This window comes from Leptonychotes weddellii, chromosome 2 (assembly GCF_054177405.1).
Source record: "Leptonychotes weddellii isolate Sample4059 chromosome 2, ASM5417740v2, whole genome shotgun sequence".
NCBI lineage: Eukaryota > Metazoa > Chordata > Mammalia > Carnivora > Phocidae > Leptonychotes > Leptonychotes weddellii.
In genome coordinates this window covers 167,930,689-167,957,971 of record NC_138370.1, presented here as the reverse complement: position 1 = coordinate 167,957,971, position 27,283 = coordinate 167,930,689, and the positions used below count along the sequence as shown (strand labels likewise).

The following is a 27,283-nucleotide window of genomic DNA, read 5'->3' as shown; positions in this document are numbered from 1 at the left end:
GTGTACTTACCCTAATCTTCCTTCCGAAGGTGCCACAAAGCCCATGGAAATTTGGTAATCTATTTGCATTTGATTAACCACAGTGCTATCTACTGTCATTTGAATATGATTGTGCATCTATTTACAAGAGATCTTTACCACAACAGTAACAGGAGTGGCCGTTATTTTAAATTGAATTAACAATGAGCAAACTGACCGAAAGTCATTTCTTTCAGGTGCACTGGATCCCCAGCTCCAGGTACAGCCTGCTTTCTGCTCAGGTAGAAAAAGATGAAAAGTGACACCATAGCTCCAAACCAAGCCTGATACCACCTGAGTACAGGACTCTGGGAGAATCCAGGAGGAGAAATCCTGGTGAGACTTCAGCTTGCAGCTGGCCTGCCGTGGCTCTGGGGACAGAAAGGAAGGAAAGGAAGGAGAGGCAGAAAGGGAACAGGCATCCCTGGGAAGTGTGGGGTGGGGGTACTGGAGATGGTTGGAGAGGGGTGGGAAACATGTCTCCACACAAACTTGGTCACTATCTTTAATAGGTCTGAAGTTTTTCCAGCTGTCACTCCTAGAGCATGGACACATATGACTTCAGGACAACATTAAGATATTTTATTTCTTTATTTGAGAGAGAGAGCGCATGAGCATGCAAGAGTGGGGGAGGGGCAGAGGCAGAGGGAGAAGCAGACTCCCTGCTGAGCAGGAAGCCCTACCCGGGGCCAGGATCCCAGGATCATGACCTGAGCTGAAGGCAGACGCTTAACCAACTGAGCCACCCAGGCGCCCCCAAAAATATTATTAAAAGACCAGTGAGAAGACCTGCCAACTGCCTCCAGACAACATCCGACTTGAGCTCTCCAGGCGGAAAGAAGTCCTTCTGAGGGTCCCTCTGTGCTGATTATAAACTGCAATCTTTCAGGAGCTCACAGACCCAGATATATTTGCAAGTGGATGCGCAGCAAGGATTTTTCATTCTCACATTTTTCTTAGCCATTTTATTCAAAGCAGTTAGACCCCTGCCATAATATATGCACCTCCCAGGCTGGTCCTAAATCCTTCCTGCAGACGGTGGGATTGTTGTTAAAAGGTCAGTGACCGGTCTGTGCTTAATCTGTCCCACGTTCATATAAACTTTGAATCCTCAGGTGTGAGAGGAGGAGTATATATTAGGGATGAGGAGGTCAATACCATCAGTTTAAAGTCATCAATTTAATTAATCTGACAAACAGATTTCCTGTATGAAACCCAGGCAGATTATGTGCCACTCACAAGGTCCTAGAGACTGTGCAGTAGCCGAGTGCTTCAGCTGGGGAATGCCAGTTGCTAGAACAACACCACCCAACCCTGTGGGCTTTACACACTGAAAACTCATTTCTTCCTCACGTGAATCCAAAATGGGTGTTTCCACTGTGGATTAACGCGAACAAAATTCAGTTGTTGCCTCTAGAACCCCAGCCTTGTCAGACTTCCAACTGCAGCTATATTGATCATGCATTTTGGCAGGATCCTGTCTTGGGCATGGCGAGTGCCTTTTGCTCAATCTCTTTGGCACAAAGTGTCAAAGATCGTTTGTCTGCAAGCTCACCTGGGCCTGCAAACATGTTTACTGTCCCGCCCCAGGGATGTCCGAATGCTCACACTCTTGTCCCCTGAAGGGGTGACTGCACTGACGACGTCAAGCCCGTGGGCTCCCGGGAAGAGCAGGCGGCAGCAGCTTAGGAGCCGAGTCCTGAGGGGCCAGCCTCCGGTCAGTTCTCGGGAGGACTGTGGACTGAGGCTTGGAGATGGATTCCTGAGACAGCAACGGAGAGTTACACCCCCCACAGACCTCACGAGGCAAGTGGGAAGCGCGGACTTAGTTGGGCTGTTCGGGGACAGGAGACGATATGTGCCTCATCCTGGTAACTTGCTGAGGCTGGAAAATCTGCCCAGTTTGCCTGGGGGCCTGGGTAGCAGGTGTGCGGGAGGCAGCCCTATGGGCCCCCTACCCAGGGCCTGCGAACCCCAAGGATCTTGGTGGAATCCCGCGGTCTGACGCAGGGGAGTGTGCTGAGGGATGCCTCTGGCAGCCGGAGGCACCCCTGCCCAGAGTCGCCGCGGCCACGGGGCTCCTCCTTCTGCCCACGAGGCTCCCCGCTGTGCAGCACTTGACACCCTGCAGCTGATGGCTGCTGGACACTTGTGGAGAGCGAGGGGCTGAGGGACGACTGCCAGACTGTCCCCTGCCTGCATTGGCCCCCTCGGATCCTGGGAAAGCAGATGTTTTTTACTTCTCATAAAAATGGAAACGGAACATCCCAGAACAGCAAGTCAGGTCCCAGAGGCAGGTGCCCTTCACACAAGAAGGTAGTGCCCCACCTCTAGGGACCGGTCGTATCTCCCGTGATTACTCACACACGAGCCTTTGGCTCCCTGGACAGGGCTCCCAGGAAGGTCTGAGGGTGCGCGGCTCTGGCTTCTGGAAGGCTCATCTCAGCGCCAGCTGACGGAGTCCCCTGGGTGCAGCTGCCCTGCGGGTGCCAGTAACAGCTCTGGAAGGAACCGGTGGGCTGACTTCAAAGGCTCTTGCCTTTCTTGACACAATACCCTTAAGTATCAGGCATGCCTCTGCCATCTGTCCTTGGCCCCGCTAGCAACCGGACTGGTGGTGACGAATGACACGTATGTTGAAGACCCCCGTGTCTGGAATTGCGAGTTCTGGAAGGCCACTGCTGCACCTGATGAAACATCTTCTGTACCCCACGTGGATGCCCGTGGGGAGGTGCAGGCCGAGCCGGGGCTGTTCAGGCCTGCATGGTGGCCAGTGCTGTTGCCTGTGTAGACCAGTCCTGCCACCGACTGCATGGGCCCTAAGGACGAGCCTCCACCTGCATGCCAAGGACACTGAAATGGCCTATACAATGATCTGATTTTCTTTTCTTCTCTTTTCTTTTCCTTTCCTTTCTTTTCTCTTTTCTTTTCCTCTTCTTTTTTTTTAATCTATTGGCCGTTTGTTTATCCTCCTTTGTAAAATTCCTCCTGATTTTCTAAGATTAAGCAAGAACCCTCTAGCGCTAAGGGCATGCTTCGCAAATAGATTACACGTGTCCTCTGCTGCCATCTTGTGGCAACTTCTGGCTTCTTGTGGCCTTTGACCCAACCCGATAAGCGAAATTGCCATCGTGTGGGAGTGGCAGGCTCTGGCCACCCTATAGTGGCCCTTGAGACCGAGCTCTGCTGTATTTTGGAGGTCTGGGACATTTACCGTCATATGCTGCCCAGGGGGTCCTGACAGCGGGCTAGTGGACGTGACATTCAGTGGACATTATCTATTCCTTCTCATTCTCAGCTGGTGGTGTCATGAAGAAGTAGAATGGACTTTGAAAGACTCGACTGGGCAAGATGGGCAAGATCGCTGGATTGACCGTGTCATCAGCCTTGCAGACTCCCCACAGAGAAGACAGTGCGAGCCCCATGCAGCTGGTCCTCAGGACTGCAACAATGGCTGCCGCTTCTGCATCTGCACCTCTGTGATGAGGAGCAGCGATCAGTGAGCAGAACACAGCTCTCTGAGACCTTATCTGAGGGACAGGGTCCTTATGGATGAAATGCATAGAGAGCTGTATTAGTTGTTCTCAAGCCAGGTTGTACATGAGAATTACATGGGATATATCCCAGAAAATGATTTCGTTAATCTAGGGTACTGTTTCTATTAGAATCACCTGCGGAATTTTTTTTTTTTTTTAAAGCTTTATCCATCTATTTGAGAGAGAGAGTGTGTGAGTGGGGAGGGGCAGAGGGAGAGGGAGAAAGAATCTGAAGCAGACTCCTCACTGAGTGCAAAGCCCGATGCGGAGACCATGACCTGAGCCGAAACCAAGAGCTGGACGCCCAACCGACTGAGCCACCCAGGCACCCCTCACCTGGGGAAATGTAAAAATCCACATGTTTGGGCCACATCCCTAGCCAACTATATCAGAGTCTCTAAGGGTGGGACCTGAGTATCAGCCACGTGAATCCATTGTGTGGCAGGGGCTGGGCATCACTGTGTCAGATAAAGAGACAATCTTTGCTCACAAGCAGTGGAGTATTAACATGTTCTTAAATAAAGACAAATGTAAAATGAAGAGGGGGTGAGTCACTATCTTGTACATGTCTCGTAAAATTTGTCATTTTTCTGTCTCTTGTGATTTGGGTTATTTAACTTAGTTTCTGTGTGTAGAGTAGCTCTCCTTCAAACTCCCTCCCCTATCTTTCTGAGTATTAGCTATTGCTGTTGTGTGACGGTGCTGCCTTGGACCGTGTCCGCCCCTCCCCCCCGAATTCGTATCCGCCTAGAGCCTGTGGATGTTTGGAAATAGGTTGTTCACAAATGTGATGAAAGCGAAACGAGGTCATTCTTGATCAGGATGGGCCCTGATCCAATGACTCCTTAGAAGCAGAAGGAGATTTGGACCCAGGCACACAAGAGCAGACTCCGTTCTGTGAAGACAGAGGCAGAGATTGGAGTGATGTGTCCCAACAGTGCCATGCATTGTCGCAATCATCAGACTCGAGGAGAAAGGCATGAAACAGAGTCTTCCTTCTCTGGGGAAGGGGATTTCCGACCCCTGGCCTCCAGAACTGCAAGAGAAGACACTTCTGTGTAGAGCCACCCCCTCTGCATAATTTGTTACAGCAGCTCTGAGAAAAGGACACAGTGACGTAACTGGTATTTATCATATAGGAATATTTTTCAATAAGAGGATTAGAGTCAGATTTCTGAAATCATTCTTTTATTGTTCACACACACGCACATCTGCGATTTGCTGAGCGTTCTCTAACTACAAGTCTAAGTTCCCAAGCAAGGAAATGGGACACAATTCATGTCTTGTTCCCAAAGCTAAACTGGAAATTCGGTGAATGTATTACATATTGAAACTTTCATCGAAGGCTCAGATGATTAAAGCAAAACTTCTAGAGATTAAAAAAAAAATAGGTGTACACGCCTTTTCACTCTTTGGCGCGTCAGTGCATGTTGAATATAAAAATCACTGAACTCTGTAAACTCCAGGAGGGAAGTGTTTCTTTTCCAGTATTTGGAGGTGCTGTGCTGTTGGATCTGTCCAAAAACTTTATTCATACAGTCTGAGTAGAATGATGTCTATGAAAACCAATATTACCATTTTCCATACTGCAACAAAAATAAATATACCAAAAACACCACGTTACCTCTAAGATGAAGTATTTACATCATGGGTTACAAAGGCAATCTAACGGTCATGAAAAGTATATGACAATTTGTGAAGTCTACAAAGAAGGTGAAAAGGTATATTCACATTCTGCTCCCTTTAAAAGCAAGTATTGAAACAACCATTTTATAGATAAATAAACTGAACGTATAAAATGTCATTAGTTCAACAAGTATTTCTTCAGGACGTTGTATGTGCCAGCCCTCATTTTAAGAGACATCAGCACTGATTTTTATCTGGGCATATCTAATGTCTTTATGTAATTTTAAGATGTTATTCCTTTTATTTTATAAGCCCATCATATATTAATAATGATGACCTCCCCAGTCCCATCTGATAAATATGGTTAAAAAAAGAAGACGCTTACTTTTTGGCAATACAGTTTCAGCACTATAAGATACTAAAAAGGGAGATACAGTATTTTTTTTAAATTACTATTACAGCTCAACAGCTGCATCCCCCACATTTTTTTACCCTAATACAGATGCTGACAGAGTAAGTTCAGGAGAGACACAGGTCGAGAGGGAAGTGAGAGAAGTAAAAATGAAGCATACAGGGTCATCACAGAGGCTACAGAGCGTAGGCTACAGAGTCAAAATGAAAACTGGTAAAAACAGTTATAAAGTAAAGTGCCAAGTCCCCAAGACAGAGGAACTGCAAACAAGAAACAAGAAGGTCGGTTAAGGATGCCGAGAAGAGTAAGCAAGAGGGAAAACAGAGCTAAAACAACCATAAGAAAGTCGGTACAAAGAAGACACCTGAACAGAGGTGACCCCTACTTTAAGAAAAGACCAAGTGTAATCTCATCTTTCGCAAGCTCTCTGAGGTGAGTACCACTTAGAAAGTGACCGCGCTCCCCAAACTCTGCAGAAATGTCTACTTACTCATCGTACACGTCCTCTGAGTCCATTCGACGATAGTACTTGGCCAGCTTCACAGCGAAAATGATGGCTGGGAGTAAAAATATGGTCGCTTTCCCTATGCCAAACCAAAACAAATTCTAAGGAAGAAAAGAGAATCAGGAGGATTACATGCCTGAAGATGGGGAATGGGAAATAGCAGTTGCTTGGCGGCAGAGGGGGGGGATGTCCCTTCCTTTTGCAATTTTTTTAATGAGTCCTAATTTTGTTCATGGAGACCATTTGTGAACAAAATACGAGTCAGCCACTGTGTGAAGCGCTACATATTACTGTAAGTCCTAAAATCTTTCTGAAAACCTCGAATCGGTCCTATTATTATATTGATTTTACAAATGAGGAACAGTGGCAGAAAGTGGAGAAGCAAGGGTTTGAATCTAAGACCCCACCAGATGGCGTCCCTTTGCTGCCAAGGAGAAGCGCAGAGCCCTCCGGCCGCCTGAGCCGAATCACTTTCCGGAGTTGTCCGATGTGCTAATTCACTTTCCTGGCCTTGCTGGGCATCAGAACAGGGGGACCACAGCCTCCTCATTCCAAAACAGTATTGTGTGGAAAAGGCAGAATTACGAGGCTCTCAACAAACATTCCATAGTTCATTTAGCCAGTTTGAGGGCAGATCATAGGCTGTATTCAACCCTGTTTTGTCTACAAGGCAGCTTAAAGTAGTTTCAAAAAGTAGTTGCCAACATTCATAAGTCGGATTTCACATAGGAACTTGGGTTTATGTCCTTTCTTGAAAAGGCTGAAGTTCAATCTCCGAACACTAAGCCCCCATCCCCACGAGGTGACACCAGCTGTAGCTGAGTGGTGGTTCTTCCGTCGAGAGGGGTATCTGTCCTCGGTTTGCCCCAGGCCACACTGCTAGCTTTTGCAGGGGCGACACCCAACGCCGTGTAACCTTACTCACCAGTCACAACGGTCGCACCTGGGAACGACCAGCATGACCCTGTGGGCATCATACACTGGCCAGCATCGTACACTTGGCCGACTTCGTAAATGCACAAAATCTGCCGCTGCCCTAGGATGTTGTCGTTAACACTAGGACCGGCTCCCCAGCCCACCGCGAGGCAAAGGCAGCTTGGATGTCACAATGGCCCCCCACCCCAACCCTCATGGCTCAGCCACTGCGATCCTGCTCTTCTCCTGATGGGATGTGCTATCGAATGGCAGTGGCCCCTCCTGGCCCAGAATTCCCAGTAGATTTGTTCTCCTCCCTCCCCCCCCCCACCACGTTCTTTTATTGGCACGTTTCTATGCTTTCAAACTTGTTTTGAGAGGCTTTAGAGCTTGATGACAACCATATACTTTTACTGGAAGCTGCCATAATTCTTCCGGGAACAATCGAGATATAAAAGGAACATGTTAGTCAGTCTGGAGTCTGTTTTCCTGGCAAAATCAATGCCCAGAGCTCTTTCTGACTATTTAGACCGCCCTGCTATAAAGCTCCAGCCTACGATCTTCCTGACCAGCCTCCAGGCCTCCCCTTCACTGGTCTCCAATTATTTGTGGAAAGCATCTGATAGTTGGGTGATTTGAGTAGCTGGGGCAGGTGGTGAAGACTGGATGCAACGAGATTAATTCAGAATCAACAAGATTAGCCCAGGATGCCTAAGGAGGGTTCAGGCAAGCGGGGGTCCAAGCAGCAGCACAAAGCCCCTAACAGGCTGGGGAGGAGGGAAGGCGGCCAGGAAGCCAAGCCTTGGGGTCTGCATGGCTGGGAGAGCGCAGGAGTGTTTCCATTCAGGTGTGAAGGTCCGTCTCGCAGAAAGATGGACGTGTGGATGTGGGACAGGGAGATGGGCAGATGGAGCGATACAGATGTACTTTGACAAACAGCTGTCCGATCATCATTCATTCAATTGCCTATGCCAGGCAATGTGCCAGATGACAGGGACGCAGCAACACACGGGCCCTCTGCTCAGGGAGTCGAGAGTCTAGAGTGTGCCGCAGGGGACAGGCCTTAATCAAAGAACCACACAAATGTGCAATTCAAACAGCAATAACACCTCTAAAGGAAAAGCATAGAGTTCTATGGGAGTGTAGAAAAGGGAGCTCAATCTAGGTGGGAAGATCAGAAAGGCTTCCTGGAAAAAAAGACATGTTTGAGCTAAGACCTGACTGCTGCTCACTAGTAATAGCAAACATGTATTGAGTGTCAACGTACCAGCTATGGCGTCAAGGGCTTGACACATAATCTCTCACTGAACTATCAAACAGCCCTACTCGGGTGACGAAGCTCAGAAAATTCAATAGTTTTTCAAAGTCACAGAGTTCAGAAAATGTAGAAGTACAGTCCAAATCCAGAGCCTGTGTTCTCACTCAATGGCGGACTTAGAGCTAGAGTTAGCCAGATGGGCTGTGGGTGTGGAGGGGAAGAATGAGAGAGAGGGAGAGAGTGTGTGTGCATGTGGTTTACAGTCCAGGTAGCAGAAATGGCATGTGCAAAGGCCCTGAGGTGGGGACATCGAGATGGATTTAAAGAAGAGAAAGAAAACGTGTGTCTGGAGAGAAAGGTGATCAAATAGTGCAAAATGTAGCCTCCATGGGCAGGGGCCCAATCATGCAGGGCCTAGTGTATTCAGTTAAGGACCCTGATCTTCGCTGGGGATAGCCACAAGAAGTCACCGAGGTGCTTCCAGCAGAGGAAATGAGAGGGTTGGCTTGCAGAGATGGTCAGTGTATATTGAGGAGTGAAGAGAGCTAAGGAATAAAGTTGATTAATTGGAACTTACCATCCCAATGGTAATATCTCAAAGGGTTTTAAATAAAAAATTAAATTAAGTGGCACTTGGGTGGCTCAGGAGGTTAAGCATCTGCCTTTGGCTCAGGTCATGATCCCAGGGCCTGGGGATCGAACCCCATTTCAGGTTCCCTGCTCAGCGGGGAGCCTGCTTCTCTCTCCCTGTGCTTGCCGTCCCCTCCCTGCTTGTGTTCTCTCTGTCTCTCTCTCTCTGTCAAATAAATAAACAAAATCTTTAAAAAAAATTAAGTTTGCTATAGCTTTGGGGTTATGTATCTATATCTATATCTGTATCTGTAACTGTATCTACATAGTTGCACTAAGAATCCTTTTACATATTGGCAATATGCATACCAGTGACCACTCTTTCCATCTATTCTGGACAAATAGAAGTTTTCTTCATGAGGGTCTCCTGACTTCTATAAATATAACTCTAGTAAGAGACAAAGGTAAGCAGCTAGGTCTTTGGCTTTTCCCAGCCTGTTAGGTATCACAACACGTTCATCTAAATTTTAGATTTTAGGTCTTGGATTCTACAACAGTAATGGACTCAAGCGCAAAACTATTTTATATCCTAGGGCGTACTACAGTCTGCCAACAAACCATGAAGAGTGACCAGTTTATTGTGTTTCGTTATTTCGAAAGATGAAATTCTTACCAGGGGGTCGATAACGTAGCTACACAGAAAGACGTCCACAGCAGAGTCCAAAGCGGTGGCCACGGGTTTACAGGCTGCAATTTGCTCAGTAATCTGTGGGGTAAGAAACACAGGGGAGCTTTGAGCCACGCCCACAAAAATCCACAAGAATTAGATGTGTCGTTTACCCTTGACCTGTTCTCACAAAAAGGATCTCTACACCGTCTCAGATACAGAGCTGCGAGCTGATGGCTAGGGATGAGCTCCACGGTGTATACAAGTAGGTACTCGAAAGCGAGGTGCTGATTCTGTCTGAGCCCGGGTCTCTGAGTTCTGCCCTTGTTATTCGGAACAATAAGGCCCACCCTGCCAGGCTCCCGAGAGAATGCAGAAGTCCAGATTTCCAGCACAGGGGCTCAGTCTGAATTTCTCGCCTGACTCCTTTGAGATCTGACAAAGGATATGGGGAAGAAATGGAAAGCTAATTAAACAATACTTCTATCATTTAGACCAGGGCTTGGCCAACTTTTTCTATAAAGGACCAGAGAGTCAATACTCTCGACCTCGCAGGGCAGGCTGAGACACTTTTGTCACAGGTGCTGGACTCCCGCTGTGTATGGCAAAACCAGCCACCGAGGATGCAGAAACATACGGGTGTGCCTGCGTGCCAGTAAAATTGTGTTTACAGAAACAGCGCCACCTGCTGACCCCATTTTAGAAGATTGAAAACTGAACTCATTAATGAGGTGAGAATAAACAAGTTTTTAATAATCAATTAAACTAATTTTATTTCTTTTTAATTTAAATTCATTTAGCCAACCTATAGTACATCACTAGTTTCAGATGTAGCGTTCAACAATCCTTCAACTGCGTACACCACCCAGTGCTCATACAAGTCTAATGAATCACAAACAGATGCTCCAATCCCATTGACTTAAGATTAACTATAGTCATTCATTAAAAAAAAACTTCTGAGTGCATATAGTGAGCTAGATGTTCACTCACTGGGACAGGGATGTGTCCTATTTCTTTTCCTTTATGGGTGGACTCACCTTCCCCTTTTCTTCCATATATACCTTACAAGGCAACCCATGTTAACAACTTTATTTTTACCAAGCTCAGACAACCCCGTACACTCTCTTTCTGGGCTTTTCAACTGTTGGTTTTACAAAAAGCAGGGTAGGAGTCATATTCTGTATGCTTTTCTGCATCTTTCTTTTCTCTCTTATTTCTACCCTGTAAAAATCTCTCCTAGTCCCTTGGCATAGCGCTGATCCATTTTGTACAAATGGCCACTTAATATTCCCATCGTGTGGCTCTTGTACGACTTAACCATTCCTGTCCAGATTCACTTGGGTTTCAGGGTATTTGCTTTATATGAACATGACCAAGCTGTGGTTCCTCGGTCTGGTGGAGGAGACGCACAGGGTTGAGTGGCCGTGGTGGTGATGTTGATAATGCATTTCTTCTGCCCTTACTCACCTGCGTGTGCACGCCCTTCACCCCAGCACTGAGAAGACCCCGAGGTCTTCACATCTGGGAGGCAGGAGGAGGTGTCAGAATAGACATCAGAAAGCTGGGCCTTGAGGGAGAACCAGGCTCAGGGCCCAGACTGTGGGGACTGGAGGCGGGGACTGGGGAGGGGGAGATGATACGGAGGGAATCACGTGGAGAATTGTGAATGTTTCCGAGAATCAAGCAGTTGGGTGTGGCTGGAATATGGGGGTGGGGCAGCAAAGAGGGACGAGACGGCCGGTAGTCTCGGCTCATGCGGCTGAGGGCTGGGAATAGATAGGAGACACTCGAGGCTGCTCGGGGTAGTCTAAATTTTCCTGAGTCCCTAGACTTCTCAGAGCCTGTCTTGGCTGACAGCAAGTAGCCCACATAACGCAGCCCAGGTTATTCAAGTAACTCAGCTGCAAGCATCTCCCTCCATCCCCCACCCACCCCCCGCACCTCTCCCCCAGTGGAATAATCCTCAGAGGGACGCAGACCCAAAGCCCAAGATGACAAAAGTCCTACCCCCCGGTTTCTTGGAATGTGACTGTATTCGGAGGTAGGGTCTTTGAAGAGGCAGTTCAGCTCAAATGAAGTTATCAGGGTGAGTCCTAAACCAACATGACTGGTGTCTTTATAAAAGAAGAGAAAATTCGGGCACAGACATGCACAGAGGGATGACCATGTGAAGACAGAGAGAGAAGACAGCCACCTACAAGCCAAGCAGAGAGGCCTCTGAAGAAACTAACCCTGCTGACACCTTGATCTTGGACTTCCAGCCTCCAGAATTGTGAGAAAACAAATTTCTGTTTTCTGCTCAAGCCACCCCAAGTAGACTAATACACCAACCACCTGACAGGCTCAGCGGGGCCCAGGGCACGAACACACCACCGCTTTGAAGGGAGCTCATAGTTCACTGGGGAGACAGAGTCAAGTGTGGCAGGAACCCCCAAAATGGCGAGCAAAGGAGCTGGGGGAGAAAGTGAGGGCATGTTCTCCAGCTCAGTGGGCCGGCCTGAGAAGGGGTCCAGTGTGGATGACATGTGCTGAGTCCTAGGAGCCCCCTCTTCACGGTCCCCACGTTCGAGGTCCTTTGCTTATCTCCTACCCAATTACTAGGAACTTAACTTTATTTCCTCCTGATTTTATCCTAGAACATGACTATCCTAGCACATGGCCCTCTTAAGTTCATTAAAGATAAACTACTTACTGAGAACTTGACCCACTGCAGATAGCGTTCAAAGTATCCTACTATCGTGTTCCCATACTTCTTACTTTCCTGGAAAGAAATCAAAGAGTAGTAAAATCATTAAGAGGACTATCCCATACTCTCTGCAGCCACGGAGTGACGGGCTCACATCCACTTACTTCAACAATAACTGAGGAGATGCGGGTTTTGAGGAAGTCCTGAGCAGAATCCAGAGAGGAAAGGATATTGACCACTTTCACCTGGAAAACACAGCGATCGACAGGGTCTCAAGGGATGAAGGGATTTAACTAGATGGTTGGCATGTGGATTTGGGTGCTGTTAGCTCGGCCCCACACCACCACAACTTGCTAGTTAAGAAGACCACAGAACCAGCCCAGCCCTCTGAGGGCAGGGGAAGGAATGGAGTACGTACCAAGTACTCACTTTGTGCCCGACACCGGGCCAAGCTCTTAATCCAAATCACCTCACTGAGTCCAAGAATCCCCCACCTTATCCACAGTTTCCTTCACCCGGGATCCAGAAGCAGATGACCCTCCTTCCGACGTATGGTCAGAAGGTCAATAGTAGCTAATGCTCTGCCACATGCCTACGCCATTCCCCTCCCTTTGCCCCGCACTCAGGCTTTTTATCATCTCACCTCATCACGGGAAGAAGGGGGAGTTCAGTACGGTAAGATATTTTGAGAGAGAGAGACCACATTCACATGATTTCTATTATGGTATATTGTTATAATTGTTCTATTTTATTATTGATTATTGTTTTTCCCCTCTTATTGTGCCTAATCTATCAACTCGACTTTATCGGAGCTGTGTATGTATGGGAAAAGAACTAAGTACGATGGGGTCCCGTACCCCCTGTGGCCTCAGGCCTGCACTGAATGCACCCCCCATGGAGAAGGGGGGCTCTGGTATGAACAGGCTCTTGGAAGGCATTGTGATAGGCTCCCTTCACAGGGGAGGTGGCTGACCCTGCCTGATGTCACCAGGCTGGGGACACAAAACCTGGGATTTGTACCTAGTTATTTCACACAGATAAGAATCCCCACCTGGCAGCTTGGTCAAATTAGAAAAGGTGCCTTTTCTGTTCTGCCCGGAGACCTCAGGGCACACAGCCCGGCCAGTGGGTAGAGGGCTGATTTGCACCCCAACTCGCCCCCACACCGGCCCTTTGTGAAGGGGAAGGCATAGCTGCCCACCGTCACCCTGAACGTAAGCGGTGCAGCGTAGTAAGGGACCAGCGCGCAGTCCCCAGTCTGTCTCCAGCTTCCCTTGGCATGGGACAACCGTGATTAGAGGTACAGTGATGGTCCCCAAGCAGAGTAAACCTACTAGAATAGTCTTCAGGGGGAACTCAGGGTCTTGGTATGTCAGTCAAGTAGCAGACTCAGTGTTGCCCAGGGAGTGTACCAGCTAAACTGAAGGAGCTCACGGTTCACGCGGGAGACCCAGCTGCATGGGGCAAGAAGCCCTGTGGCAAAGGTCTGCAAAGGCAGCTGTGAGGAAAGCGCAGGGAGGACCACGGAGTCTTCCACTGTGGCTGACTGACATTCCAAACCTCTCACGGGCAGCCTAGTCTGCTCAATAAAGAAATATTTTCTGAGTTGCCTATTGGCATTGAGGATACAAGATGCACACACCATAGCCACAGAGCTCAGTTTCTGCTGTGGGGATGTCTGTGGTCCCAGGGAGGCCCCTGTGGTCCCGATCACTGATGTCTTTCTGGGCCTGGCTTCTCATGGGCGGGGGCATACGTCCCCACCCCGTGACGATAGGTCCGGCCATGTCACGTCCCTTGCTTTGGCCAATCGAACGTAGGTACAGCGGCAGAGTGCTGGTTCTAGGCAGTCTCCGAAAGGGCAGCCTGTTTCCATTCACCCTCTGATTGCCTGTCCTCCACCTCGAGGACATGAGGTGGCCCAGACAGGAGCTGTTCCTTCAGGCTGGGTCTCCGGGCGGGGAGATAGGTGGAGAAGCCCGCCATGGACCCAACAGTGAGAATGCATTTGTGGTCAGAAGGCACTGGATTGTGCAGGTAGCCTTATTTCAGTAACAGCGACCATGCATCTTCTGAGCTTGTGTCCCACACATCAAGACACAGCTTTCGCCTGTGTGTCGAATAGTGTGCCAAGGTGAGACGTACTTGCAGAAAGCAAGTGGTAGGAAAACCCAGTTTGACACTTAAAATGGGTAGATAGCCAAGCCTTTTGTTTGTTTTTTGAAACTTAAATACTTATAAAACCAACATCTCTGAGAGTCTGTGTGTGCTTTTATGATAAGACCCGCCCCACCCAGGACAGAAAAGGAAAAATCAGTCCTTACCCCCAGTCTGCTGCTTTTGTGTTGAAGTTCCTTGATGCTTTGGTAGATAGTACTCTGGTGAACAAACATATGCAATATTTTCTAACTTATGACATGAACCAGCAAGATCACATGCCTGTGTCTCCCCTCCCTCCCCGTAGTCAGCCATCAGATCTGACTTTACTCTGCAATGGTTTCATTCTAGAAAAAAACAACAGATTCAAGTAACGATAGCTCTGGCGTCAGGAAAGCTGAAGAAGGAAATCAGGATATGTCTTCTAGAGCAGCACGCCCCATGCAAGGTGCCCAAGAAACCACGTTGAGTCAGGTTTGCTCAAAGTAGCAGGAACTCCTTAAAAGAAATTCCACCCAAATTGCCCAGAGTAGTTTAACCTGAATGGTTTAGATCAGGGAGTGGTAAAAACAAAGGCCAGATAGTAAATATTTTAGGCTTTGTGGGCCATACCCTGTCCAAAGCACTGAACTTTGCCATTTTATTTTATTTTATTTTTAACTTAATTTAATTTAATTTAACTGTAAACTTTGCCCTTTTAGCCAAAAGCAGCCATAAATCATCTGTAATAAGGGGGCATGGCTGTGTTCCAATAAGTCTTAATTTATAAAAACAAGCAACAGGCTGGATTTGGCCCACAGATTGTAGTTTTGGGGGTCATGGTTTGCTAAACCCTGGTTTAGATTGTAGGTCACATGTACAGAGCTATTTGCCTGTTTGTAGACAGGTTGCCCCAGCTCTGAGAAGGCCAAGGAGTCTTGTGTCTCCTTGAAGGAAAGCGTTTAAGGAACAGGGAATATTCAGCTTAAAATGTTAACAAATCTGTGCTAGGCATAAACAAGCAGAGCAGAAAATTGGGATGAGCATAGCATACAAAATTCAGAAAATTCAATTTTCTTTGTGAATACTCTAATTAGAAAGTCAGAAGGGGAAAGAGAGACAGAAAGAAAGAGAGAGACATGGTAAAAACTAGTTGTAGAAGGTTTCAAGACTGGAGTCGAGTGGACTGATGCGCTTCTCCAAACCTGAGCAAGCCAACTCTGTAACAGGTTTCCCACACAAGCCTAATAATCATTCCTTTGTTCACAGAGTCTCTCTGGGACATCAGCCCCTTCATCTCCAGGAACCAGGTGACCGCAGGGCGGGACCCGTTCCCACCATCTTCAGACGAGAGACGGAAAGCCCTAAGACTTGGTGGAGGTAGAAGCAGGATCTGAAATCAGCTCCGCCTGACTCCAGAGCCCATGTCCTTTCTCTGCTACAAACTACCTTTCTGGAATTCAGGGAAAGAAGCCAGAAGGCAGCGAGAAGAAAAAGAAAGGGGAAGTCAGAACAGAGGCTACGAGAGAGGAGAAAGGAAACATCGCCCATCGGATCAGCGAACTGAGCTAAAGGAGGCAGAGAGAAAAGGACTTACCCTTGCCTTCCCATATTTCTTGGCAGGGTTTGGAGAAAAAGAATTTGAGAACAAGTAAGTAAGAGTGAGTCCAGGGCACAGACATCAGCCTTCCAGCTAGGTGCCTGGCTTCCGGGGGCCTGTTGAAGGCCAAGAGAGCTGGAGCCCGGTATGTGGGGCAATCCCAGAGTTAATCTACCTGGTCACAGGCAAGTGGAAAAGGCAAGGAGATAAGGCACGAAAGGAGTGGTGACATTGAAAATGTGTCTTCTTTAAAGCCCAGCTGCTATCATTTATTTTATTTTTTTAAGTTTTATTTTATTTTAATTTTATTTATTTCAGAGAGAGAACAGAGGGGAGGGGCAGAGGGAGAGGGACAAGCAGACTCCCTGCTGAGCACAGAGCCTGAATTGGGGCTCCACCCCAGGACCCTGAGATCATGACCTGAGCTGAAATCAAAAGTCGGATGTTCAACCCACTGAGCCACTCAGGCGCCCCTGCAAGTTATTTTTTTTAACATAGCTCAGTTTCTTAGCCTGAGGCCAGCTGGGTTTGACCTTCGCGCGTGAGGTTAGTCTAAATGAAAGCCAGCTAGTGAGATGGGCTTTGTTCGGGTCCCGGGGAAACCCCAGAGGTTGTAGGTTGTTACCATTGACTGTTCCAAAGGAATGACTTGGCCACGGTGAATCGTTCTAATGGTTTGTGCATTACTTTTCAGGGACTGTTTCAAACTTCCTTGGGGCTACAAGGAGAACCAAATAAACACAGGTCAACACCATCCTTCCAGACTCTGGAGCACTCTCCCTAAGTGCAGGAGCTCGGGGCAGGGTAGTCGTGACCAGCGTGAAGCCCTCCTTGTCCGCTTGTGGGTGTGGGGACCACCTGGAGGGCAGCGCCAAGACACCTGACCTCGAATCATAGAACCATGACGTCTCAGCGGCCACCCAAAGCCAGGAGACTTTCCTGAGGGCCAGAGGCTGTGCTCTCTTTCTCACCTCGTCAGAACAGAGCTGCTGTAAAGCCTGCTTTCCAGCAGCTATGTCCCCATTTTACAGACCAGGAAACTAAGGCACAGAGGGGGAAACATCTCGTCCAAGTTCCTCTCCTTAGGAAGCGGTGGAGTCAGGATTTAAAATCCCAGTCTTCCTCCAGAGCCCAGGCTCCTCATCCCCATGCTCTGCTGCTTCGTGAAAGGGGCCCGTTTGAGCCACCGAGTCACCAACCAGCAGGGGAAGTGAAGACGGAAGTTTACGGGGCTCGGGTGATGTCTTTGCTTTCCCTTATCCAGTTGCTATTGGTGACGCAGAGTACCAGATGGAATCTCCTCCCGTTGCCTACACTGCGAGAAAAATGATGTGTGTGTGTGCGCGCGTGCGCGTGTTTGGAGGTAGAGGGGTTGATGGGCGTGAAAGCAGAGATGGTTCTAAAGCAGTGAGGCCACCAGCACCACGAGCAGAGGTCAGGAGACCTGTGGGCACCCTGATGCCACCCCAGGACCATTCACGTGCTCACAGATTTCTGGGCCACGCGGCGGTGGCGGCTGGTGGGAAGTCTTGACATGCCCGAGAGAGAGAGAGGCGCTTTTAACTGAAGGTTACTTGTGGTATAAGGAAGCTAAGAATAGTACGGACATTTGACATCTCTAATGATTACAGCATTTAGAACTGGACTGTTTGAACTCACCAAATGGTCGGCTTTTGCTTCTAGATCATTTGCAAAGGATAAAAGATTCACTTTGGTGGGAGCTTTACCCATCTACAAAAGAGGGGGAAAGAGAACCATGTCATGGCTGTGGGATTTTTAAGCCTTAGCAATATCTAATAGACAATAGGGTGAGCTATGGTCCATAAAGTAAGACTGGAAACTCTCAACATAGGTGACCACAGCTGCACTCGTATTTATACATATAAAACCATATTATTTTTATCCAGCCACATGATCCAACCATAAAAAGAAATCAAGTACTGATCCATGCTATAATGGAGATGAATCTCAAAAACTTTAGGCTCCATGAAAGGGGACCAGGAAAGACCATGAAACACAGAAGGTCACATGCTGTATGATTCCACTCATATGACATAGCCAGAATCAGGAAATTCATAGGAGCAGAACACAGATTAGTAGTTGTCAGAGCTGGGAGGGCAGAAGGGAAGCAACTATGTAATGGGAATGAGGGTTTTTTTTCAGGCGATGAAGATGTTCTGGAACTGGATAGAACCGGTGGTTGAGCAACATGGTGATTCTACTCCAAGTTAATGAATTGTTCACTTTATTTTTTTAATTTTTTATTATTTCTTAGAGATTTTATTTTTAAGTAATCTCTCCACCCAAAGTGGGGCTCGAACTCACGACCCTGAGATCAAGAGTCGCATGCTCTATTGACAGAGCCAGCCAAGCGCCCCTGCATTGCTCACTTTATTTAAAATAGTTAATTTATGCTATGTAAATTTAATCTCAATAATTAAAAAAAGGAAAGAAAAATAAAAAACCGGAGCTATCTGCTGTTATTTTCCCCCCCAAAGATCAAGCACGAACACATGGGTCACACCTCAGCCAAGTAGACATTATAGTCTATGGTGTCTACTCCTGAAGAGCTGAAATCCATAAGGTTTCTTCTTCCCACTTCGTCCAGCAGCACAATATTGTCAATACTTACATTCAGATTTTTAAAATCATTGCCTATGTTTCCAGCATGCTGCATGATAAAAAGAAAAGTTATAGGTAAGCCCATCCTTCAAGAATGCTACATACGCGTTAAAAGAGCAATGACACAAGACAAAGAAAACACAGACGTGCCCTTGACTGGCATTTCCTCCTGGTACTCTTCTCTCCCCTCCCACTCCTTCCCTGCATCCCTGCCTCCTTCCTTATGCCCCACGCCAAGCACTGTGTGAGGAGCTGGGATGCAAAGCAAAATAATAGTCTATCTCAGGCCTCAAAGCCCTCAAAGGAAGAGACAGCGTTGTAATAAAGGCATGCAAACTGCGTCAGGACCCCAGGGGCAGGAGAGAGTCTGCCAAGGCAGGGGGCTGGACGGGGCAACGGAGGGGAGTCGGGCTCTGAGTGGGTCTGGACAAATACAGATGCTGAAGGGGGCCAGGCAGGCTGTATCCCAGGGGAAGGAGGCAGCACGCCCTGGACTCGCGCGGCGAGGACACTTGAGACCACGGGGACATGGCCGGTGACGTGGGGTTGTTCTAAGAGGCAGGCAGAGTTTCAGGCAGCGAGCGTGTAGTGCCCGAGTGCCCTTGAAACTCTTTTGCTCCTCCTCCTGTCCATTATGCTCTTGAGTGGGCTCTGCCTTGGGGGTGGGCTTGGGGGAGAGGGGGGCGGGCAAAGAAGCAGAGGAAGTCAGTCCCTTCTGTCCCTTTTCATCGCTGTTGCCATGCTGTCTTGCTGAGGGCTGGCGGAGCTCCGCAGAGGCCCCTTGGAGTCCTGCAGCCACAGCCATGATTCCTGAGGGGCAAGGACTGTGTGGGGTGGAGTTCTGGGTGCTAGTTCCCTCTTCAGGGACCGGGCCGAAAAGGGTGGCCAGTGTTGGCTCTCCAACACCCCCGGGGCTTTGCTCCTCTAGGGACACTGACACACACACAGCAAGATCTTCCTGCGTCGTGTCCGCACCGAAGGCCGCTTTAGAGATTTTGGGTGGTCAGCTAGAGAAACTCAGGCCTCAAGAAAGACAACGGGTTGGGGGTGATGAAAATGATCTGGAGTTAGACAGAAGTGAGAGTTGCACGACCTTGTGAGCATTCTAAATGTCACTTTCAGATGGTGAATTTTATCTTATGTGAATTTCACCTCAATGAAGAAAAAGAAAAAGGCAACTGGCTTTACTAAAGACATACATCCCTTTCCTGATTGGCTCTAATTCCTTACCTCTTGAAAGTTGAGATGCTCACTGATATTGTAGCTGTTCTCTAGCTTAAGTGTGGTATAGATGCCCTTATTTTCTTTGCAGTCACTGTGGGAATAAAGAGAGAAATCACGATCCAGAAAGGCAGCCGTGTCTATCTCTGTCCCCCGCTAAGGATGGAGAGAAAGGTTCACTGTTTATCTTTAGTTTTGTTTAAATCTGGGTGCAGAGAAGCGGCTTCTGAGTGCTGATGCAGGAGGTCACCACCCCTCCCACCCCCACGCGCCTGCAATTCGGGACTTTGTTCCCTGCTTTACTCAATGTCCCATCTTCGGAACAGATACAGTAAGACTGGTAAAGCATCCTTCTTTCTGTCTCCTTTGTGCTTTTTCTACTGCTGTGAGGGATAACAAGTTCACAACTTGGGAAGAAATAAATTCTCATAAAAAACAAACAAAAAAGGACACCACCTGCTAGAAAGAGGTGTGTTACAGAGCATATCATGGGCTTTATTAAAAGATTCTATCAAACCCCTGCCAGACCACCTGCCTCCATATTTCCAGGGCTGAGCTTCACTTACCAAACAAATGGTTGGATGTATATTTTAAGGGCAGGATGGAGACAGGGAAGGGGGCCACACCTATATCCAGACGGTCAGTACACCTAACTTGGCCTCACCTCTCTGTGCTTCTCTAAAATGTGCAAAATGCCTCCTTGACTGAGCTAAGAAGAGCAAGCTCATCTGATGCATGTCCCTGCCACTGGGACGGGCACTTCCCGGGGGCGCCTCTTCCTTGTCCAGCAGCCAAAGCCCTCTAGCCCCGAGGGATGCCTGGGAGAAGCCACTTTCCCACAGCCCTAGGAGGAGTGATACTCCTCTCCAGGGAATCCCCGGTCAGCTGGTGTTGTTGGAACAGAGAACTAGATACACTAGCCACCAGGGGTAGGCTGCAGAATTCTGCAGGAGCCAGGGGCACAAAGAGCTGGCAGGCCAGGCCAAGAAGATCGGCTTTGTCTTTTCAGCCCAAAGATGGTTTAATCATGCCCAGAGACTCCAATCAATCGATAACGTCTGCCTACAACATGCTGTGGAGAAGGATCCTGAGACTCTTCTGGCTATGAGCAAGACCACCAAGGGCTGACTACCAAGGGCTACCATGAAGGCCACTCATTTGCTATCTCTGCTAGGGGAGCCTCTGAACCGTATTGAGCAGGGAGGAAGTAAAACTGCCCAAAGTCACCAAGGCCTGCTCCCTGATGGTACAGCCAAGACTGGAGCCCGTCAGGCAGCTGCTTCACTATTAATTAGCATGTCTGAGATTTGGACCCATCTGCTAACTTCTTCTTATATAGCATTTACTTGGGGTGGCGTGATTGCCGTACAAAGAGTTTTCAAAGGGTCTCGTTAATGCATCTTAGGGTCACCTTAACCAGCAAGGTCTAGTGCATACCGGACAGGGGGACCTTGAGACTTCACCATGCCAAAGTCTAGAAGGCTTTCAGGGGAAGGATGCTCTTTTTGGTCTTATTTTTACCACTTCCTTGCAAAGACTAGAGAATAGCTGGTCTTATCAAGCTTAAAGACACTTTGAAAGCAAAATTCTCATTCTGGAACAACAACATTTTCAGTAGCCGAAAAATGCATAATGCCATTAAGTCTACCTGTAAACTTGTTCAAAAGTGAGATTAATATCCGGGTTGTTAAACACCATGCCAGAGAGATAGTATTTCCAATTCTCATTTAGTAAATATGGTGTGTCCAAAATCTAGAACAAATTGAAAAAAGCTTTTTTTAAAAGAGATACTCTTACACTAATACACATACATATAATAAAATAAATATTCTGTTAAATATATTTTGGGGATTTTCAGATCATGGTTCTCTTCATTGGTTTCCAATTTAAAATGGGAAAATAATGGGGCGCCTGGTGGCTCAGTTGTTAAGCATCTGCCTTCAGCTCAGGTCATGATCCCAGGGTCCTGGGATCGAGCCCCGCATCAGACTCCCTGCTTCTCCCTCTCCCACTCCCCCTGCTGGTGTTCCCTCTCTCACTGTGTCTCTCTCTGTCAAATAAATAAATCTTAAAAAAATAAATAAATAAAATGGGAAAATAATAGTGTGATTGGAATAAATTGTCCACTGGGTAACATCAATAAGAATTACTGAACTACTGGGGCGCCTGGGTGGCTGCGACTGCCTTCGGCTCAGGTCATGATCCTGGAGTCCTGGGATTGAGTCCCGCATCGGGCTCCCTGCTCGGCAGGGAGTCTGCTTCTCCCTCTGACCCTCCCCCCTCTCATGTACTCGCTCTCTCTCATTCTCTCTCTCTCAAATAAATAAATAAAATCTTTAAAAAAAAAAAAAAAGAATTACTGAACTACTTCTTTTGGAGAACACCTCTCTTAGTAAGACAAGTACATTAGAAATGGGAGAATTGACAACTTGATTCAGAGTAGCCAATAGAAAGCCATGAAGCGGTTGGTCCACCTCTTTGCTACTTTTCTCTAGACAAAATGAATTAAAACGTGCATACTCTTTCACTTAATATCATATATTGAAGATGGCTAATATGTCATATATATCTAAAATTAAGACGAGCTCATTAGTGCGTGATCGTATATGTGCCCGAGGAATGTAAATGGTTTCAAAATATCCCCTATTTTGGGGCACCTGGGTGGCACAGTCGGTTAAGCAGCTGACTCTTGGTTTCGGCTCAGGTCATGATCTCAGGGTCATGAGATCAAGCTCTGCGTCCGGCTCAGTGCTCAGCATAGACTCTGCTTGGGATTCTCTTTCCCTCCCCTCTGCCCCTCCCACTAGTGCTCATGCTCTCTCTCTCAAATAAATAAATAAATCTTTAAAAAGAAAATCCCCTATTTTTTTTTTTTTTAAGAATTCCTCTTTAGCAATTTAACGCAGCACGGGAGATAATGAAGTCTGGCTTGATGTATCACTATTATTTTTTATCAAGAGGCCAAATGGACATAATTTAACACATCAACACTCCCAATTTAATTTTCCTCAACTGAATAATTAAAATACTAAGACAACTGGTTACCTTTGTAGTCACTCACCAAATTTTGTAACAGATTTGAAGCGAAAAGGCATATACGATAAAACAGGAAAACAGAAATATATTTTAAAAACCAGAACCTGGAGAAAAGCACTGGAAAGCCAGAGTGACGAGAGCGCCACCCAGACCCAAGCTGCCTCATTAATTAGTGACACCGAACTGAGAGGTGGTCCCGTCGAGTCCACGGGACTCGGTTTCAGAGGGAGAAGGTGGAGCCTGAACTCATTTCCAACGGCCTCGTCAGACATCCACCGGGGACGACACTCGGCCACGAGGCGTGGAATTTTTCCATGTCTTTCACTTCACATTGAAGGCCTCAAAGCATCTGCGTGGGCAACCATCATTTGAGAACCTCTTTAAAAGGTCAGAAGCCTCCTGGGTTACCCCTCCTTGGGAATTTTCTTCCCCCGCTTATTACGATCCATACTGACCGGCAGGCCTCAACTGCTGGTGGTTGGTTCACCTGACATTCGAAAAACAGTACTTTACCACGTTTTTTTCCTTTTGCTCTGACGAATAGAAGGAATCTTCACGCACTGAATAAAAGCCAAAATGCTCATCTTTCTGCCCCCACTAGATATGGGGAAATCGAAATTTCCGCTCAAGCCCTTTCTGCCGTGGGGACTGGAAGCCATCCTTACCTGGAATAACTTCCTGTTTTTGTAAGGCTCGCAGACCAGTTTTTCCATGTTTCCACCGATGACAAACGTGAGAACCACGATGGCCATCAGTACCCAGCAGAAGAGGAAACTGACACCAACCCCGCTGGAAACAAAACAGAAATGAGGTTTGGAATTCTACAGTAACTTATTCAACATTCACGGGCGCCTGGTTGGCTCCCTTGGTAGAGCGTGTGACTCTTGATCTCGGGGTCGTGAGTTCAAGCCCCAAGTTTGGTTAAAAAACAAAAACAAAAACAAAACTACGGATCCAATATTACCTACCAGTACTTACGAGTCCTACCCATGCAGTGTAGGAAAGGGACCTAGAGTCTTTGCTTTGTGCAGGTTAAGCGAGCCCCCTGCTCTGGAGCGGAGACAGGAAGCCGTAAGCACTGTGACCTTTCAGTCCCAGGCATATATTTAGGGAACACTGGTCTCCTTGCAGCCCAGCACGCACGGTGGTTCCGGCATGGCCTCTGAGGTCAGGAGAGTGAACCTGGCCTTCTGCAGGGGACACGGTGAGTGGGGAGGTTCCGAGGCAGGAATTGCACCCTTGGGAGTCTGTGGGGGCCAACGTGGCTCTGCATGCAGAGGGAGGGCTGAGTGGCATGAGCTCCGGAGGCAGGCAGGGGTGCATGGGACGGGGCCCGGCTGGTCCAGGAAGGGGAGGCTGCTGAGGGCCTAGAAGCACAGGAGGAACATAACCCCCTTTCTCTCCGAGGAAGAACATTCTTGGCAGAGCGTGCAGGACAGGATGGACAGAGGCCCGCGTGGCCAGGGCTACCACTGAGGAGGCTGCTGTCGGTTCTGGGGTGGTGGGCTGATGTGGCTGGAAGCAGGGGACAGAAGAGATGGGACACAGGAGATGGACACAGCAGGATGTGCTGGAGATTCTGCCCGAGAGAAGGCGAGGAAGGGCCCAGGGTGATGCCAGGGCTTGTCAGCAGGGAAAGGAGACACTGGTTCTCAGGGAGGGAAGAGCAGGTGGGATCTGGGCCTGCTCCCGTTAGACATGGCCCTGGGGGTGCCGGAGGGGAGCCGGCTGTGTGTGGAGTGCACACGTCTGGGCTACGGGCCGGCACGAGGCAATCAGCTGCTTAGAAGTGACCACTGGCCCCTGGGACTGGGATGGCAGGGAGAGGCAGCCCGGGGTGGGGCCTGGGGGACTGTGCCGCTTGCTGGAGGGCAGCCAGCAACCAAGGCCACCAGGGAAGGTTGCTGTGTGGGAAGGAAAGCACTAGGCTCCCGTGCTGGAAGGGAAAACCAAGGCGTGTCTGCAGGGGGAGGGAGTGCGCAGGGGACCCTGTCACCGCGGGGAGGGCACATTCGGGGTGGGGCAGCTACAGGAAGTCCCGGGGCTGGAAGCCTCGAGGTCACTGCTGACCCGAGGGCAGGGCGGGGAGATAAGGACACAGGCAGCAAGCATCATTATTTCCAGTTGTCTGTGCAGGGAGGGGAGTGAGAGGGAAGAAGTGATGTTGGGAAGTTTTCTGTTGTCCTGTTTAAAGAGGGGAGAGAGCAGACCATGTTTAAGGGTTAAGAAGCAAGGCTAGGAGAGGGGAAGAGAAGGAAGACACCGGAGAGGGAAGGCTGGTCCACGGCACGCTCACCCTCGGGGCAGTGCTCAGGGAGCAGCAGGTGGGACGGCCCGAAGGGAGACACCCCTCTGCACCCTCTGGATGCAGGGGCGCTGGAGTTTGCGGAAGGTGTATGATACCTTTTATTTCCTCTGTGAAGAAGGGGGTAAAGTCTTCTGCTAAGAGAGGGGGAAATGAGGAGGATGGATGCATCAGAGTGGAAAAAGCCACTGCCGAAGGAAGGGAGGGAGGGAAGGAGGAGGGAGGAAAGGAAGGAAGAGAGGAAAGGAAGGAAGGAAGGAAGGAAGGAAGGAAAGAAGGAAGTGGGGGAGGGAGGGAAGGAAGGAAGCAGGAAGGAAGCAAGTGGGGGAGGGAGGGAAGGAAGGAAAGAAGGAAGTGGGGGAGGGAGGGAAGGAAGGAAGGAAGTGAGGAGGGAAGGAAGGAAGAAACTTGTAGGGCTCTGAAGGATCCATTTGAGGAGGGGATCATAATTTTGTAGGGATGCCAGTGTGCCCCCTTGTGTGACTTTTCTCTAGGGTGCTCAGTTACTCGGGTGTAGAGGCGGACAGAGCAGACTCTTGACTCCGTCTCGGTGGACTGGCCAGATCATCAGCAGTGATTGTACCATCACTGCTACAAGCAGGAAGGACCCTCGAAGTGCGCAGGCTGATGGACTTAGAAACAACAGCCTCCCTTCCTAAGGGCACAATTCCGCCCGATCGACACACTTAAGGCCTAATTACCAATATTTGCCTGGTTTGGCTGAAATAAATAGCAAGATATGTTCACTGCAGGGGCCTCTGTCAGCCTGAATTTCTCTGACCTAAAAGGCTTGGGAGTCAGGGAGCGTATAAGGAAGAGGAACATTGTGGAGCATAAGCCAGTCACCATGGTTTTAACCGGGTGCCGAAGCATGCGTGTGCGTTAGAGTTACAAAAATCATCCAAACCTTCCATAGAACACTACAAATCAACATGGCTACTCTCCAGAGCTTACTGTTAGCATTTCCAGCCTCTGTTTCTTAAATATGCTTCTATCTAGACAAGGCTGAGGCCTGTCACTCAGATAAGAATAGCTAATGGTGCTCAAAGTGTTGGAAAGAAGAAGGAGGAGGAGAAGTAAAACAAGAACAAGAAAAATAACAGGCAACAAAGATCGTCTGTGGTCAGCAGAAGCGAAAATATTTATTATCTGGACCTTTATAGAGGTGTGTGCTGACTCCTGATCCACACAGTTAGGAGAGTGACATGTGCATTATCTTGGGAGCCCCAGTCAAACATCTTCAGGACTCTGGTCAACCATGCAGGGTAGACAACCTCGTTCCATATCAGTGACCCCAGGATCTCCCACTCCTTGGTGGCTGACATTGGTGCCATTCCCTGTGCCTCAAGATTATAACTAAAAGTACAGGAACACTGCTTGTGATGCTTTGTCCATAGTTGGGTCCTACTTCCTTAAAATGGATCCCCTAGAATGGGAATGACTTGGCCAAGGGAGTTCTTGTGTCTTTAGGGCCCCTGCTCCCGCCTGACAAACTGCTTTCTGAACTATGACCGATGACCTGCCACCCATGTGGCCCATTTTGTGACACCCACGGCCACACCGAGTATTAGCTCCTCTTCAAAACTCCGGATAATCTGAGCACAGTTTTCAAGAGATAAAACTGGAAGCTTCACAGTACAAGAGATGGTTTTCCAGCTGCCTGGGTGACGTCTCCTTCCCTCCGGGGAGACCTTCCCTGGGCCCTAGAGACAGATGTATGCCCCCTGCTGTATCCCATCAGGTCCCTAATATGCTCCCTGGACCCTCAGGAGACACAAGGATCAGAGCAGAGTCAGGGCTTTCTGCCTCTCCTTCCCCCCTGATCTTTCACTAGGAGTCCCCGGGGAGATAAGGATTCTTTGTTGGTTTTTGAAGAGACCATGCTCTTCAACAGATGGTGTCGCTGTTTTTAAGAACAGGTGGTCTTGTGGTTACGGCTGAACAAAATATACTCTTTCTGGTTCCTACAGGCAAATAAACGGTTTTTTAGAAGAAATTACATTCTTCTAATTGGTTTGACTAGACTGACTACACCTCTACTGTTTTCCCCCTTTAGAATTATCCAGCTGTATACCAGATGTCTTAGGAGATGGAAGAGCCTGTCAAACTCGAATTCCAGGCTGAGTGATGGGTGTCGACTTACGGGGCCCACAGCCACCCTTAGGCTGCA

At 48.4% G+C, this 27,283-nt stretch overlaps 1 protein-coding gene and 1 long non-coding RNA gene across 7 annotated transcripts in view; one reads left to right on the top strand and one right to left on the bottom strand.

The window, feature by feature from the left end:
• Positions 1 to 4,330, top strand: part of LOC145720231 (uncharacterized) — a 92,164-nt gene extending 87,834 nt beyond the window's left edge. The window contains exons 2-3 of the long non-coding RNA XR_014143091.1: positions 216 to 354; positions 3,317 to 4,330. This is a non-coding gene — a long non-coding RNA (uncharacterized LOC145720231). The remainder of the gene's footprint in view (positions 1 to 215; positions 355 to 3,316) is intronic.
• The window catches only part of PROM1 (prominin 1), a 200,683-nt gene that overhangs the window by 88,563 nt on the left and 84,837 nt on the right, over positions 1 to 27,283 (bottom strand). For 5 of the 6 annotated variants that reach the window (XM_081812572.1, XM_081812571.1, XM_081812573.1 and 2 more), the window contains 12 exons: positions 23,474 to 23,597; positions 21,421 to 21,524; positions 19,782 to 19,866; positions 18,454 to 18,600; positions 17,589 to 17,660; positions 16,555 to 16,647; positions 14,518 to 14,571; positions 12,358 to 12,438; positions 12,200 to 12,268; positions 9,514 to 9,606; positions 6,083 to 6,198; positions 4,726 to 5,140 (listed from right to left, as the gene is read on the bottom strand). In XM_081812572.1, the coding sequence (XP_081668698.1) occupies positions 5,086 to 5,140; positions 6,083 to 6,198; positions 9,514 to 9,606; positions 12,200 to 12,268; positions 12,358 to 12,438; positions 14,518 to 14,571; positions 16,555 to 16,647; positions 17,589 to 17,660; positions 18,454 to 18,600; positions 19,782 to 19,866; positions 21,421 to 21,524; positions 23,474 to 23,597 (1,093 nt within the window). In that variant the 3' untranslated portion in view covers positions 4,726 to 5,085. Of the gene's footprint in view, positions 1 to 4,725; positions 5,141 to 6,082; positions 6,199 to 9,513; positions 9,607 to 12,199; positions 12,269 to 12,357; positions 12,439 to 14,517; positions 14,572 to 16,554; positions 16,648 to 17,588; positions 17,661 to 18,453; positions 18,601 to 19,781; positions 19,867 to 21,420; positions 21,525 to 23,473; positions 23,598 to 27,283 lie in introns of those variants that run through there. The other variant, XM_081812574.1, reaches the window with a different exon arrangement.